The sequence below is a fragment of the Rhincodon typus genome, chromosome 8 (genome assembly GCF_021869965.1).
Source record: "Rhincodon typus isolate 14 chromosome 8, sRhiTyp1.1, whole genome shotgun sequence".
NCBI lineage: Eukaryota > Metazoa > Chordata > Chondrichthyes > Orectolobiformes > Rhincodontidae > Rhincodon > Rhincodon typus.
In genome coordinates this window covers 32,980,204-32,995,428 of record NC_063339.1, presented here as the reverse complement: position 1 = coordinate 32,995,428, position 15,225 = coordinate 32,980,204, and the positions used below count along the sequence as shown (strand labels likewise).

The 15,225-nt window shown below is 42.1% G+C and overlaps 1 protein-coding gene across 4 annotated transcripts in view; it reads right to left on the bottom strand.

Annotated features, from left to right (window-relative positions):
• LOC109936931 (MAPK/MAK/MRK overlapping kinase) overlaps positions 1-15,225 on the bottom strand; it is a 124,301-nt gene that overhangs the window by 15,665 nt on the left and 93,411 nt on the right. For all 4 annotated transcript variants that reach the window (XR_007262567.1, XR_007262568.1, XR_007262569.1 and 1 more), the window contains one exon: positions 1,912-2,076. Coding sequence is in view for 1 of the 4 variants with exons in the window: in XM_048599643.1 (XP_048455600.1) it covers positions 1,912-2,076 (165 nt within the window). In the remaining 3 variants the exon portion in view is untranslated. The remainder of the gene's footprint in view (positions 1-1,911; positions 2,077-15,225) is intronic.

Genomic DNA, 15,225 nt, shown 5'->3' with positions numbered 1-15,225 from the left:
GGCCCGAAACGTCAGCCTTCCTGTTCCTCTGATGCTGCTTGGCCTGCTGTGTCCATCCAGCTCTACACCTTGTTATCTCTTATCTTCAATTCTGAAGGACTGCCTAAGAAGAAGGGAAAACTGAAAGGGCTATGCTGATAGAATTGGTTGAAAAAGGATAAAGAAGTCTCAAGTGGAGCATTACTTGCAGCATGCATTTGTTAATCAAAATTTGCTGTTTCTGTACGGTATTCTCTGTTTAACTCTATGCAACTTTTTCACCGTACACTCAATCTCCTAACCAGGTGGATATTTGCCTTCATATTCATTAGCTTTGAATTTTGCTAACTGCCTCCAATATGGATCTTACTTCCAGATTACCATACAACCTTACCAAAAAAATCCACACATCTTCACTAAACATGGCCATTACACAGTTTCTAAAGGGTAGGCTGTCCGTAATCACCCCCAATTTCTCTAGTGTTTCGTCATTTTCCTTTATTACAATAGGTAATTGTTCTAATTACAATAGGTTACCACAACTAATTTTAGATATGCAGATTTATAATTTCCTGGTTTCATTATCTCCCCTTCAAAAATAATAAGATTTACGACTTTTTAATCTAAGGACAGCTTCTAAATTAGTTGAGTTTTGGAAGGTTATGGCTAAAGCTACTGTATTTTAGTTATCTACGTGCTTTAAAACAATGGGTGGAAATCATTAAATTCTGAGGTTTTTGGCTATCTCAGTGCCATTATTTTTTCAAATATTATTTTCCTGCCTATATTAATTTCAATGAGTTCCAGTCCTTGAATCATTATTAATTTTCCTGGGATATCAATTATATGTAATCCTTTCCCTCTACTGCCACAAATTATTAAAGAAGTCTGCCATTTCCTCATTTTGTTTTAAAGCACCCATGTGAGTCTTGACTACTCTTTTTTCTTACATTATTATTATGATGTTTCTGCTTCTGAAAACTATACATATGTGCAGCAGGAAACATGCACGTGTAAATGCCTGGTAAGGATAAGGGTACAACTCAGCTACACAATGCTCTCAGATGGAAACAAATCAGTTGGACCATTACCCCTGGTACCATACCTTAGAAACACAGAACGTGGGAGGAGGAGTTTGGCCCTGTGAGCTTCCTCGGCTATTCAATATGACCGTGGTTGATCATCCAACTCAGTACCCTGTTCCCACTTTCTCCTCATACATTTGATCCCTTTAGTCCTTAGAACTATATTTAACTCCTTCTTGAGAACATTCAATGTTTTGGCCTGAACCACCTTCTGTCGCAGAGATTTCTAGAGGCTCACCATTCTCTGGGTGAAGAGATTTCTCCTCATCTCAGTCCTAAATAGCCCACTCCATATCCTTAAACTGTGACCCCTGGTTCTGGAAGTATAATTTAGTGTTAAGTACCTTATCTTAAGGAGAAGTCAGAGGATAAAGTAAACTGTACCAAAAAATTCAGTTTGTACATGCATGATTGGTGCGATTATTCATCTTCATTTGCATATAGATATTAAAATCTTGTGGATTTCTTGTTAATTCATGTTTCAGCAATGAAGACAAAATGAAAGTAGCTGCATTGCCTTGTAATCTGCAAACAGAGGTAGGAATGGCAGTGGATTCTAATGGAAACAATTTGAAGGTGTTAATGTCCCTACGCTTTTCCAGATTAAGTTAGCTGGTTACCCATGGTATGTACACTTTTACTCAAATAATTGAAACATGAGAAGAGAAGCAGTATACCACTGGTGATTGAAATCAATAAACTGGAGTTCTGACAGTGAAATCATCTCTAACCTGAACAGTGTCTGTTTCATCACTCTTTAAATTGACCATCATGTACAAAATGGTTAGAATTTTTTGAAAAAAAAAGCAGCCTTTAACTAGAGCTGAACAAAAGATAGATTTCATACCTTGCTTGGCACTTGGGGTAGAGTTCCATTTTCAGCCCTTGATGCTGTTGGAAAGACAGACTTTAAACTCTGATTTGGGTAGGCAACAATCTTTGTTGTAGCTGGAACATTCAGCTTTGGCAGTTCCACAGGATATGGAGGAATTTGGCGTTGTACAGGAATTTCCTGTGGATAATTTTAATGCTGAAATAAATTTTGCATGTTTAACAATCAGCCAATTAACTTTCATCATGTCAGTATCTATATAAAATATGGTTTGGCGTAACTTCTAAAAATAGCATCCAAAGTAAAAGAATGGTAACATTTATTAAATGCCATTTTAATTTAAAAATCATAGAATTTTACAGTAACAACCATAAAACAAAAAAAACATTATTCTGTGAATGACCACATACTCCATGGTTTTAAAGAAATTTAATTAAATTCTACAAAATTATATGTATGCTAAATAAATGTGCAAAAGAATTGCTTAAACTGGGAAATTAAGTAGTTGAGAAACCACATGGTAAGTTTTGTTCTCACCCGCCCACAGCTGATGCACCTACTGAATGCAAAATGTTTTCTGGGATTAGGGCATCTCTTGCAAGATTTACGCTTACTAGGTAGTGGCACTTTCAGAAGTGGCTGTGGGCCTTCTTTTTCAACCAATGTAGTCCATAGGGTGAAGCACAGGACTGCAACAGAATGGTAATGAGAAAATGCTGATTTGTGTCCAAGTTGCTGTGTTTTGTAACTTGAAGGGGAACTTGGAGGTGACTGCATTTTCATGTTCCTCCTGCTCTTGTGCTTCCAGGAAAGTTGCAGATTTGGGAGAAATTGCCAGTGTATTCAGTAGATAATACACACTGCAACCACAGAATGCCCGTGTTTGAACAATGGATTGCTTCATCCAGGAAAATGCTGAGCTTCCAGAATTTCTCACAAATGGACCTAAGACCACCAGTCCTGGACTTGAAAAGTACTTAGTCTATCTCAAATTACCTTGGAAAGGCAAAGCTTCAAAATTTTCACACTGCTACTAAGCAATCGATATGAGTAGTATTTTCCACTAACAGGAAGTTGGCATCAGTTCAAAAGATTTTCTATCTACCACAAAACAGTGCAAAGTTATGTATGTGCTGCACTGCTGGTGTAACTTTTTAAAAGTTTATTTCTGGGATGTGGGTGCTGTTTTCTAGGCCAGCATTTACTGCCCTCGAGAAGGAGATGCTAAACGGTGGTCTTAATGCTTGTAGCTCTAGGGTATACATACATCCAGTGTTGTTACAAAGTGAATTTCAGGATTTTGACCCAGCAACAGTGGAGCAATGTTCACTCTCCTCCAGCGAATGATGATCCCTGGCGAATGGTGATGACTTCCGGCCTGGTGCGGCAATCTCCTGGCCTCCTGGTGTTGGCATGGCGACCTCCCAACTTGGTGCAGCAGCCTCCCAGCGAGGAATGGCGTCCTCTCAGCCTCCTGCAATGTCCTCCTGGCGTTGTGTGGTGACCTCCAGTCCTGGTGCAGCGGCCTCCTCGCATGGGGCCTCCTGGTGTGGCTAGGCGACCTTCTGGCCTCCTGCGGTGGCCAACTGGCATGCAATTTGGAGCCAGGACCCAGTGCGGACTATAAGCTAAGTGCTAGCATTGTTTGCTGTACTGAACTCTTTTCTGTAATCTGGACATTTCATTTCTGTAACAATCTTGTAACAAAAGAAGATGTGCCTAGGTGCTTTTGTATACAAGTCAATTCTATAATTGGCTACATTTAACTTTTCACTATAGTCATTGAGGCTATTCTATTCTATGTTAATATACTTTAAAGGAAGGAGACCATTACCCCTGGTAGTGGGAATGGAAACTAGGGCAGTTGCATGCTCCTCTTGCAGGATGTGGGAGGTAAGGGTCACTGCTGGTGTCCCCTCTGACTTCACCTGCGAGAAGTGCACCCAACTCCAGCTCTTCAAAAACCATGTTGGGGAACTGGAGCTGGAGCAGGATGAACTCCGGATCATTCAGGAGGCTGAGGAGGTGATAGAGAGGAGTTACAGGGAGGTGGTCAAACCCAAGGTACAGGAAAAAGGTAGCTGGGTGACTGTCAGGAAAGGGAAAGGGAATAGGCAGACAGTGCAGGGATCCCCTGTGGCCGTTCCCCTCAATAATAAGTATACCGTTTTGGATACTGTTGGGGGGGGACGACCTACCAGGGGAAGGCCATAGCGGACAGGTCTCTGGCACTGAGCCTGACCCTGTGGCAAAGAAGGGAAGGGGGAGAATAGGAGAGCAATTATAGTGGAGGATTCAATAGTAAGAGGCACAGACAGGTGGTTCTATGGACGCGAACGAGATGAACGGATGGTAGGTTGCCTCCCGGGTGCCAGGGTCCGTGATGTCTTGAATCGTGTCTTCAAGATCCTTAAAGGGGAGAGTGAGCAACCAGCAGTCATGGTACACATCGGTACCAATGACATAGGTAGAAAAAGGACTGAGAATGTGAAAAACGAGTACAGGGAGTTAGGTTGGAAGCTGAAGTCCAGGACAAACAAGGTAGTTATCTCTGGATTACTACCACTGCCACGTGATAACGAGGTAAGAAATAGGGAGAGAGTGCAGCTAAACACGTGGCTACAGGGCTGGTGTAGGAGGGAGGGCTTCCATTATGTAGATAATTGGAGCACATTCTGGGGAAGGTGGGACCAGTACAGAAGGGCACAAATATCCAAGGAGGGAGGTTTGCTAGAGCTGTACGGGATGGTTTAAACTAGTTTGGCAGGGGGTGGGGAACCAGATTTGTATTTCAGAGGATGAGGTATTCGGCCTTCCAACAGACACAACAGGGAGTGAGGTGGTTTATAAAGAAATGCGGTCGATGGAGCATAATTGTGGACACAGAGATGGTTTGAGGTGTGTATACTTCAATGCTAGAAGTATCAGAAATAAAGTGGATGAACTTAGAGCATGGGTCGGTACTTGGAAATACAATGTTGTGGCCATTACAGAAACTTGGGTAACTCAGGGAGAGGAATGGTTGTTGGAAGTTCCGGGATTTAGATGCTTTAAAAGAAATAGGGAGGGTGGAAAAAAGAGGTGGGGGAGTGGCATTGCTAGTCAGGGCGAGTATAGCAGCTACTGAAAGGCAGTTTGAGAATGATATGTCTACAGAATCAGTTTGGGTTGAGGTCAGGAACAAGAAGAAAGGAGCAGTCACTTTGTTGGGGGTTTTTTACAGACACCCTAATAGTTGCAGAGAATTAGAGGAGCGGATTAGGAGGCAAATACTGGAAAGGTGCAGAAGTCACAGGGTTGTAGTCATGGGTGACTTCAACTTTCCAAATATTGATTGGAAACATTTTAGTTGTAATAGTTTAGATGGAGCAGATTTTGTCCAGTGCGTTCAGGGAGGATTCCTGACAGAGTATGTAGATAGACCAACACGAGAAGAGGCCACTTTGGATTTGGTGCTTAGCAACGAGCCGGGCCAAGTGTTATACCTGTTGGTAGGAGAGCATTTTGACAGTAGCGATCATAACTCTGTTTCTTTCACGATAGTCATGGATAAGGATAGGTACATACGACAGGGTAAAGTTTACAATTGGGGGAAGGGTAATTACAGTTCAGTTAGGCAAGAACTGGGTAACATAAATTGGGAACAGATGCTGTCAGGGAAGAGCACCACAGAAGTGTGGAGATTGTTTAAGGAATTCATACTGCATGTGCTGGATATGTTAGTCCCTAGCAGGCAAAGAAGACGGGTCAAGTGAGGGAGCCATGGTTCTCGAGAGAGGTCAAACGACTGGTTAAGAGGAAGAAGGAGGCTTATGTAAGGTTTAGGAAAAGAGGAATGGAAAAGGCTCCAGAGGGATACAAGTTAGCCAGGAAGGAGCTGAAGAAAGGGCTTAGGAGAGCTAGAAGGGGACATGAGAAAACCTTGGCAGATAGGATCAAGGAAAACTCCAAGGCTTTTTACACATGTGCAGAACAAGAGAATGGCCAGAGAAAGGGTAGGGCCGATCAAGAATTGTAAAGGGAATTTGTGCACAGAGCCTAAAGAGATAGGAGAGGTCCTTAATGAATACTTTTCTTCAGTATTCACAACTGAGAGGGACCTAGTTGTAGAGGAGGATGTTGTGAAACAGGCAGGTTGGCTAGAGGAGGTTGATGTTAGTAAAGAAGATGTGCTAGGAATTCTGAGAAAGTTGAAGATAGATAAGTCCCCCGGGCCTGATGGGATTTATCCAAGGATTCTATGGGAAGCGAGGGACGAGATCTCAGGGTGTTTGGTGATGATCTTTTCGTCCTCACTGTCCACGGGTATAGTGCTGGAAGATTGGAAAGAGGCAAACGTCATTCCCTTGTTCAAAAAAGGGAACAGGGATAACCCCAGAAATTACAGGCCAGTTAGTCTTACGTCAGTGGTGGGCAAATTATTGGAAAGGGCTCTGAGAGAGGATTTACGATCACTTGGAAAGGCACAGTTTGATTCGTGATAGTCAGCATGGAGTGAGGGGTAGATTATGCCTCACAAACCTTATTGAATTCTTTGAAGAGGTGACTAAACACGTGGATGAAGGTGCAGCAGTGGATGTGGTATACATGGATTTAAGTAAGGCATTTGATAAGGTTCCCCATGGTAGGCTCATGCAGAATGTAAGGAGGCATGGGATAGGGGGAAATGTGGCAGATTGGATTCAGAATTGGCTGACCCTTAGAAGACAAAGGGTGGTAGTGGACGGAAAATATTCAACATGGTGTTCAGTTACGAGTGGTGTACCACAGGGATCTGTTCTGGGTCCTCTTCTATTTGTGATTTTTGTAAATGATTTGGATGAAGGAGTGGAAGGGTGGATTAGCAAGTTCACAGACAATACGAAGTTGGGTCACGTTGTGGACAGTGTGGAAGGCTGTTCTAGGTTACAAAGGGACATTGATAGAATGCAGAGCTGGGCTGAGAAGTGGCAGATGGAGTTTAACCCTGAAAAGTGTGAGGTGATTCATTTTGGAAGGACAAACTTGAAAGCAGAATACAGGGTTAACGGAAAGATTCTTGGCAGTGTGGAGGAGCAGAGGGATCTTGGGGTTCATGTCCACAGTTCCCTGAAAGCTGCCACCCAGGTGGATAGAGTTGTTAAGAAGGCGTATGGTGTGTTAGCTTTCATTGATAGAGGGATTGAGTTCAAGAGCCGTGAAGTTAGCTCTAGCTATACAAAAGCCTGGTTCGGCCACATCTGGAGTATTGTGTCCATTTCTAGTCACCTCATTACAGGAAAGATGCGGAAGCGTTAGAAAAGGTGCAGAGTAGATTTACCAGGATGTTGCCTGGAATGGAGGGAAGGTCTTACGAGGAAAGGTTGAGAGAGCTGGGGCTTTTCTCTTTAGAACGACGAAGGATGAGAGGTGACTTGATAGAGGTGTACAAAATGATCAGAGGTATTGATAGAATAGACAGCCAGAGACTTTTTCCTCGAGTGGAGGTAGCTTTTACGAGGGGACATAGATTTAAAGTGAAAGGAGGTAGATATCGGGGGGACATCAGAGGTAGGTTCTTTACTCAGAGACTGGTAGGGGCAAGAAATGCATTGCCGGAGAGGGTAGTGGAGTCGGCCTCATTAGGGGCATTTAAGCGGCTATTAGATAGGCATATGGGTGATTACTATAAGGTAGCGGTGGAGGTTAGATAGACCTTAGGTTTAGGGTAAAAGTTCGGCACAACATCGTGGGCCGAAGGGCCTGTACTGTGCTGTAATGTTCTATGTTCTATGAGACTGGACAGCTTAGAAGGGTGCTGGCGATGTTTCCATGCTCTTGTCCATCTAGGTGATCAAGGTCAAGAGTTTGAACACATTGTCAGAGGACATTGGTGAGTTGTTGCAATGGATCTTGTGGATGGTATACACTGCTACCGCTTAGGTCAGTGGTCAAGCCAGTGAATGCTGAAAGTGGTGGCTGGGTGTCAATCGCGCTGGCTGCTTTGTTCTGGATACAGTCAAGCTTCAAGTGTTGCTGAACCAGTACCAATCTGAGTGAATGGAGATTGTTCCTTTACACTCCTGAATTGTGTCTTGTAGATGGTGTTCATTCATTAGAAACAGGAGAAAAGCTAAATTCAGAATTCATATACTGTGGCTGCAAGAGCAGATCACAGGGTGTGTGTGGCTGGTCATCAACAGTAAATCCTAAGATTGGTGATTGCGAAGGAACATAGGAACAGCAGTAGGCCATTCAGCATCTACTAGGATTCAGGGGCAGAAATGCCTAAATGCCAAGGGGTGATGTTTAGATTCTCTTTTGTTGGAGACAATTATTGCAACTTTTGTGTGCTGCAAATGTTACTTGCTGCTGATAAGCCTGTGACTCAATGTTGTTTAGGTCTTGCTGCATTTGACACCGACTACTTCAGTATTGAGGTATTAAGAATGGTAATAAACATTGAGCATCTCAACTTCTGACCTTATGATGGAGAGAAGATCATTGATGAAGCACCAGAAGATGATTGGGCTGAGAACACTACCCTGATGAACTCCTGCAGTGACATCCTAGAACTGAGACAATTAACCTCAATAATCACACCATCTTCCTTGGTTCTATGTATGTTGCAACCAACAACATTTTCCCCAGACTCCCACTGACTGCAGTTTTGCTAGGGCTCCCAGATATGTGGCCTTTTCTTCCACTTTCCCAGGTCAGTCAGGTTTACTTGGAATTTAAATGACCCAAGGCATTTCTAACAACAGAACATAGTCAAATGTTCTTTATTAAAACAAACTACAAAATAAAAACCTGCAAAAATCTTACCATTAATGTTTACAATCACAAGTGAACCCTTTAACATGGACTTGTCCAAGTATCAGACCAGAACAGGCAATCAGCCAGTTCAGTCTCAACTTCTAACCTGTGATTAGCTGATGTCTTCTCTCCGCTAGCTAATTTTGTTGTGACAAGGGTTTTTTATACGGAGGGTTTTTTTCCCACGTCACTTAATTAACTTAAGTCTTTTTCCAAGGAGATATAAGCAAGCCTTATCTCTTGCTTTTAATAAACTCTGACCTCAACTTCAGCTTACTTTTTATCACTTTTGTGTCATCCAATCAACTGTATGATATTTATATATTACTGCTAAGTTACAATGTTTGATGTAAACAAACACAGAAACTTTCACCAAAACACAAACCAGTGATTTTTGTAATCATTAGGTCATCACCAGACCTCATATGATTTTTCCATCTCACTAAATTTCATTTAACTTCATTTCAGCTAACCCAGCAAATGTTAGGTCAATATCTATACATATTCAGTCACATGCAGCCTTGATGTCAAGGGCAGTAACACTCAACTCACCTGGGATTCAGGTCATTTGTCCAGGTTTGCTCCAAGGCATCATAACCTCTCTGCTCTTGTATTCAATGCCTTGACTAATAAAAGCAAGTATCCTATATGCCTTAACCACCTTTTCCACTTGAGCAGTTGCCTTCAATGGTTTGTCTCCAATTCTTTTTACTTCCTAGGGTCCTATCATTCATTATGTTATAATTGTCCACGTTAGTCCTATCAAAAGGCATCACCTCACACTTTCTGGGTTAAATTCCATTTGCTGCCATTCTGCCTGTCCAACCAGCCGTGTACATAAGGTGCAATTCAAAGATTTCCTCCTCGCTATTTACCACACCACCACTTTTCATGACACCTATGAACTTATGAATTAAACCTGCTGGCTTTGTATCTAGATAATTAAATTTACACTACAAACAGCAAAAGACAGTGCCAATTTCTGCAACATGCCAGCAGACACAGGCTTCCTGTCACAAAATCAATCTTCAACTGTTCCCCTCTGCCTCCTTCTATGAAGTCAATTATAGATCTAATTTTCCAAATTTCCCTGGATACCATGGGACTTACCTTCTTAATCAATCTCCCTTGTAAAGCGTTAAAAGGGAGGGGAGGTGATGGCCAATTGGGGTTATTGACACTTGACTATTAATCCAGAGATCCGGGTTCAAATCATGTCATCGCAGGTGGTGGAATTTGAATTCAATAAAGCTCTGGAATGAAGAGTCTAATGATAACCACAAAGCCACTGCCCATAGTTGGAGGAAAACCCATCTATTTCACTTATGTCCTTTTGGGAAGGAATCTGCCAAGCTTATCTGGTATGGCCTACACATGATTCTAGACCCACAGCAATCTGGTCGAATTCTTAGCTGCTTTCTGGGCAATTAAGGATAAGCAATAAATGTTTGTGAATGAATTTAAATAAAAGTGTTATTGAACTCTATGTAGACCACATCAACAGCACTACATTCGTCCACACATCTAGTAACTTCCTTGAAAAGCTCAAATCAAATGTCACCCTCTGACAAAGCCACGCTGACTATCCCTGATTAATCCTTGCCTTTCCAAGTGGAGATTAATTTGGTCCTTCAGTGGTTTTCCCCAAAAGTTTCTTTACCACTAATGTTAAACTCACTGGCCTATCATTCCCACATTTATCCCTATCACTCTTCTTGAAAAATGATACCACACAGCAGTCTTCCAGTCCCTGGCACCTCCCATGTGGCCAGAGAAGATTTGAAAGTTAATGTCAAGACCCCTGTAATCTCTTCCTTTGCCTGTTGCAGCCTAACTCATTGGGGCTTCGGGATTTATCCAATTTTAAGCCCACAAGAGCCACAAAATCTCTTCTTTCTCACTAGTGTTTTAAGCTTTTCATGTTCGTCTTCCCCGATTTCCACACCCATATCATATTTCTCAACAGTGATGCAAAGCACTAATTTAAAGCACCAGCTATGTCTTCTGGATCCATGCACTTTGAATGTGCTCTGCCCTTTCCTTCACCCCTAACATAACATAGAGAGAGAGAGATTTGGGTAATCTTGTGCATGAATCACAGAAAAAGTAAAGCATCATGTGCAGCAAGTAATTAAGAAGGCAAATGGAATTTGGCCTTTATTGCTGGAGTTTAAAAATCGATAAATTTTGTCATGTCTATAGAGGGTATAAGTGATGCTGTACCTGGAGACCTGTATAGAGTTTGCTTCCCAATTTTAATTATCCATGATAACTATGCATGTGGGAAATGCATCAGCTGCATCTGCCGAGTGCCACATGTAACACCTGGAGCTGCATATGAATTCACTACGGAACATTCGTGTGGCTGAGATCGTCATGGATAGTACATTTAGTGAGTTGGTCACACCATTAGTAAGGGCTATACAGACAGAAAAGAGTTGGATGATCACCAGGAAGACTAGCAAGTTTGGATAGGCAGTGCAGGATCCCTTGTGGTCATTCTCCTCTCAAACAGGGACACAGTTTTGGATACTTTGGGGAGAATGGCCTCTTATGAGAAAGCAACAGTAGCAGTCAGATTAGCAGCAGCACGACTGGCTTTGTTGTATAACAAGGAGATTTGGAGTGTAGGCAAGTAGCAGTGGTAGGGGACAGAGGCACAGATAGGCATTTCTGTGGCTGCAAACAAGATTCCAGAATGGTGTTTGTCTCCCTGGTGCCAGGGTCAAGGATGTCTCAGAGTGCACAGGATATTCTGAAGGGGGAAGGTGAGCAGCCAAAGTCTGTGTTCCTTATTGGTACTATCAACACAGGCAGAAAGAGAGATGAGGTCCTGTAAAGGGAATTCAGGGAGTTACATAGGAAGTTGAAAAACAGGACCTCGAGGAATACAGATCCAATGCAGGCAGATGTGATTAGTTAGAATAGCATCATGGTTGGCACAGACATGGTCGGCCGAAAGAGCCTGTTCTTGTGCTGTACCGCTCTGTTTTAAGAGGTGAATTCCAGAACCTGGAAAGGATGTATTGATATTGGAGGCAGTTCAAAAGAGATTCATTGGGTCGGCTCTTGAGATTAAGATGACTAATGCAGAATGGCTATGCAGATTGGGTATTTATTCATTAGGGTTTAGAAAAAGGAGAAGTAACTTTATTCAAACATACAAGATTTTAAGAAGTGTTGACAGGATGGATGTTGAAAAGATGTTTCCATTACTGGGGGAAATCTCAAACTAGAGAACATAGTTACATAATAAGGGAACACTCATTTAAATCTAAGGTGGAAAGGAACTTCTTCTGCCAGAGGGTTGCAAATGTCTAGAATTCTCTAACGCAAAGAATTGTGAAGGCTAGATCACTAAAATATTTAAAGAGGTTTGAAATATTGGGAAGTTGAAGGTTATTATAAGCTGGCAGGAAAGAGGAGTTGAGGCTTCAGGCAGATTACCCATGATCTTGCTGACTGGCTGGGCAGGCTCAAGGAGCCAAATGGTCAACTCCTACTATATTTTAGCCCACCAGTGCTTTTCATGATCCCTCTTTGCTTTCTTAATTTTTTTTTTAAGCAACTTCCTGCAGTTTCTATATACCTTTACGGCTTCTTGTGTTTTGAATCCTCGGTATCTACTATATGCTTCCTTTTTTGCCCTATCAATCCTATACATTCCTTGACATCCAGGGTTTTTTGCACTCGTTGGTCCCAACTTTCACCTTTATGGGAACATGATGGCCCTGCACTCTTAGTATTTGCTTTTGAAGACTACCATTGCTCTGATGTAGATGTTCCTACAAATAGCTGCTCCCAGTCCACTTAGTCCAGATCCAGCCTTATCATATTAAAATCAGCCTGCACCCACTTCAGAACCTTTATTACCAGTCCTCTTTGTTCTTTTCCATGACTATCTTAAAGCTTACTGAGTTATGGTCACTATTACCAAAAGGTTCTCCCTACTTATATTTCTACCACTTGCCCAGCTTCATTCCCTAAAATGGAGTCCAGCACTCGCCCCTTTCTAGTAAGACTTTCTGCATGCCAACTTAAGGAGCTCTCCTGAATAGATTTTGAGAATTCTGCCTGATCTAAGCCTTTCACACTTTGTCTATCACACTTAATAACGGAAAAATAGAAATCTCCTCCTATTATTTCCCTATTATTTTTATACTTGTCAGAAATTAGTCTACGTATCTGCCCTTCTATTGCTCCTTGACTGTTTGAGTAATCTATAGTATATTCCCAACAATGTGATCAATCCTTTTTGTTTTCAAGTTCTACACGTGGTCTCAATTGAGGAATAACCTGAGATATCATACAGTCATAGAGTTACATAGAATGGAAACTGACCCTTCGGTCCAACCATAATCTCAAACTAAACTAGTTCCACTTGCCTACGCTTGGCTCATATCCCTCCAAACATTTCTTGTTAATGTACTTATTTTGTTCTTGATCAATGTTATAACACACCTCTTTTATACTCCCCACCCCCACGCCACCATTTTACGTGAAGATTCTATATGCCGGAATATTGTGCTGCCAGTCCTGCCCTCCCTCAATCATGTATCTATGATAGCAATAATATCATATCCTAATGTTAATTAGCATCTGGTTTTGTCAGCATTTGTGAAAAGAGAAAGATAATTAATGTTTTGAGAGGAATGAGGAACAATCATACTGGACTTGAAATGTTAACTCTGTTTCTCTTTCCAGAGACGTTGCCAGACCTGCTAAGTTTCTCCAGCATTCTGGGTTTGTTTCAGATATCTAGCATCCGCAATATTTTGCTTTTATCCTAGATGTGTTTGAATAAATTGATGAAAGAAATCTAAGCAGAAATGGATCTTGAGATCCAGGAATCTAAAGCCCACCATTCTGCACCAAATCTTTGGCCTAACAACATCCAGGGGGGTTATCACTGACCAGAAACTGGAATGAACTAGCCATATTTTTAAAAAATTAATCTGGATAAACCACGTGGCGTAAACACCAGAAATGACAACAGCAAAAATAGCCCTGTGAATTCTGCAAAGTCTTCCCTACTGACATCTGGGGGCTAGTGCCAAAATTGGGACAGCTGTCTCAGCATAGTCAAGCAACAACCTAACATACTCATGCTCACAGAATCATACCTTACAGACAATTTCTCAGGCATCATCATCACCATCCCTGGATATGTCCCATCCAATCAGCAGGACAGGCCCAGAAGAGGTGGCAACATAGTGGCACACTATGGGGACCTCAACATTGACTCCAGACTGAATTAAGTCTCAAAGCATCAAAAGTCAAACGTGGGCAAGGAAACCCCTGCTGATTACCACAGTTCTCTTAGCTGATGAATCTGTGATCCTCCATATTGAACAACACTTGGGAGGAAGCACGGAGAATGGCAAGGATGCAGAATGTACTTAAGGTGAGGGATTTCAATGTCAACCATCAAGATTGGCTTGGCAGCAGCATTATTGATGCGGTTGGTTGAGTCCTAAAGGACACTGCTGCTAGACTGGGTCTGCAGCAGGTAGTGAGGGAACCAACAGGTGGAAAAAAACAGACTTGACCTCATCCTCACCAATCTGCTTGCTGCAGATGCATCAATCCATGATAATACCCGTAAGACTCACCATCTCAGTTCTTGTGGAGACAAAGTTCTGCTTCCACATTGTGAACATCTTACATCATGTGTGGCACTATCATGCTAAGTGGGACAGACTTCTAAAAGATCTGGCAACGCAAGATTGGGCATCAAGAGGCACTGTTGGCCATCAGCAGAACAATACTTCAACACAAGCTGCAACCTCATGGCCCAGTATAACTCTCACTCTACTGCCACCACCAAAGCAGGGGTTCAAACCAGGTTCAATGAACAGTTCATGGCGGCAGCCAGGAGCATCACCAGACGTACTTAAAAATTAGGTGTCAATCTGGCGAAGGTACAAAGCAGGACTTCTTGCATGCCAAATAGCCTAAGCAGTAAGTGATAGATGGAGCTAAACTATCCCTCATCAACCAATTCAAAATTAAAAGTCTAAACTCTGCAGTCCTACTACATCCAGTCGTGATTGCGGTAGACAATTAAACAACTCAATTAAGGAGGCGTCTCCACAAATATCCTCATCCTCTATAATGGGAGAGCTGAGCACATCAATGCAAAAGATATGGCAGAAGTGCTAAGTGGATGATCCATCGCAGACTCCTCCAGAGGTCACTAGCCTCAGATTCCAGTCTTCAGCCAATTTGTGGAGGTGCCGCTGTTGGACTGGGATGGACAAGGTCAGAAATCACACGATACCAGGTTACAGTCCAACATGTTTATTTGAAAACACAAGCTTTCTGAGCTTCACTTTTTCTTCAGGTGTTAGAGAGAGAGGTAATTTATAAGTAAAAGATCAAAGAGTCACACCACTGATGAGAATGTATTAAACAAACCCAAGATGCTGTTAAGGTTTTAATTGATTAATATGTATATGTAAATCCCCGAATTCCTTTCAAGTCACTGTCCTGACAGACCTAAAGGTTTTATCAGCGTAAGGAAGAGCTGACATTTTAGATCAGACAATGCAT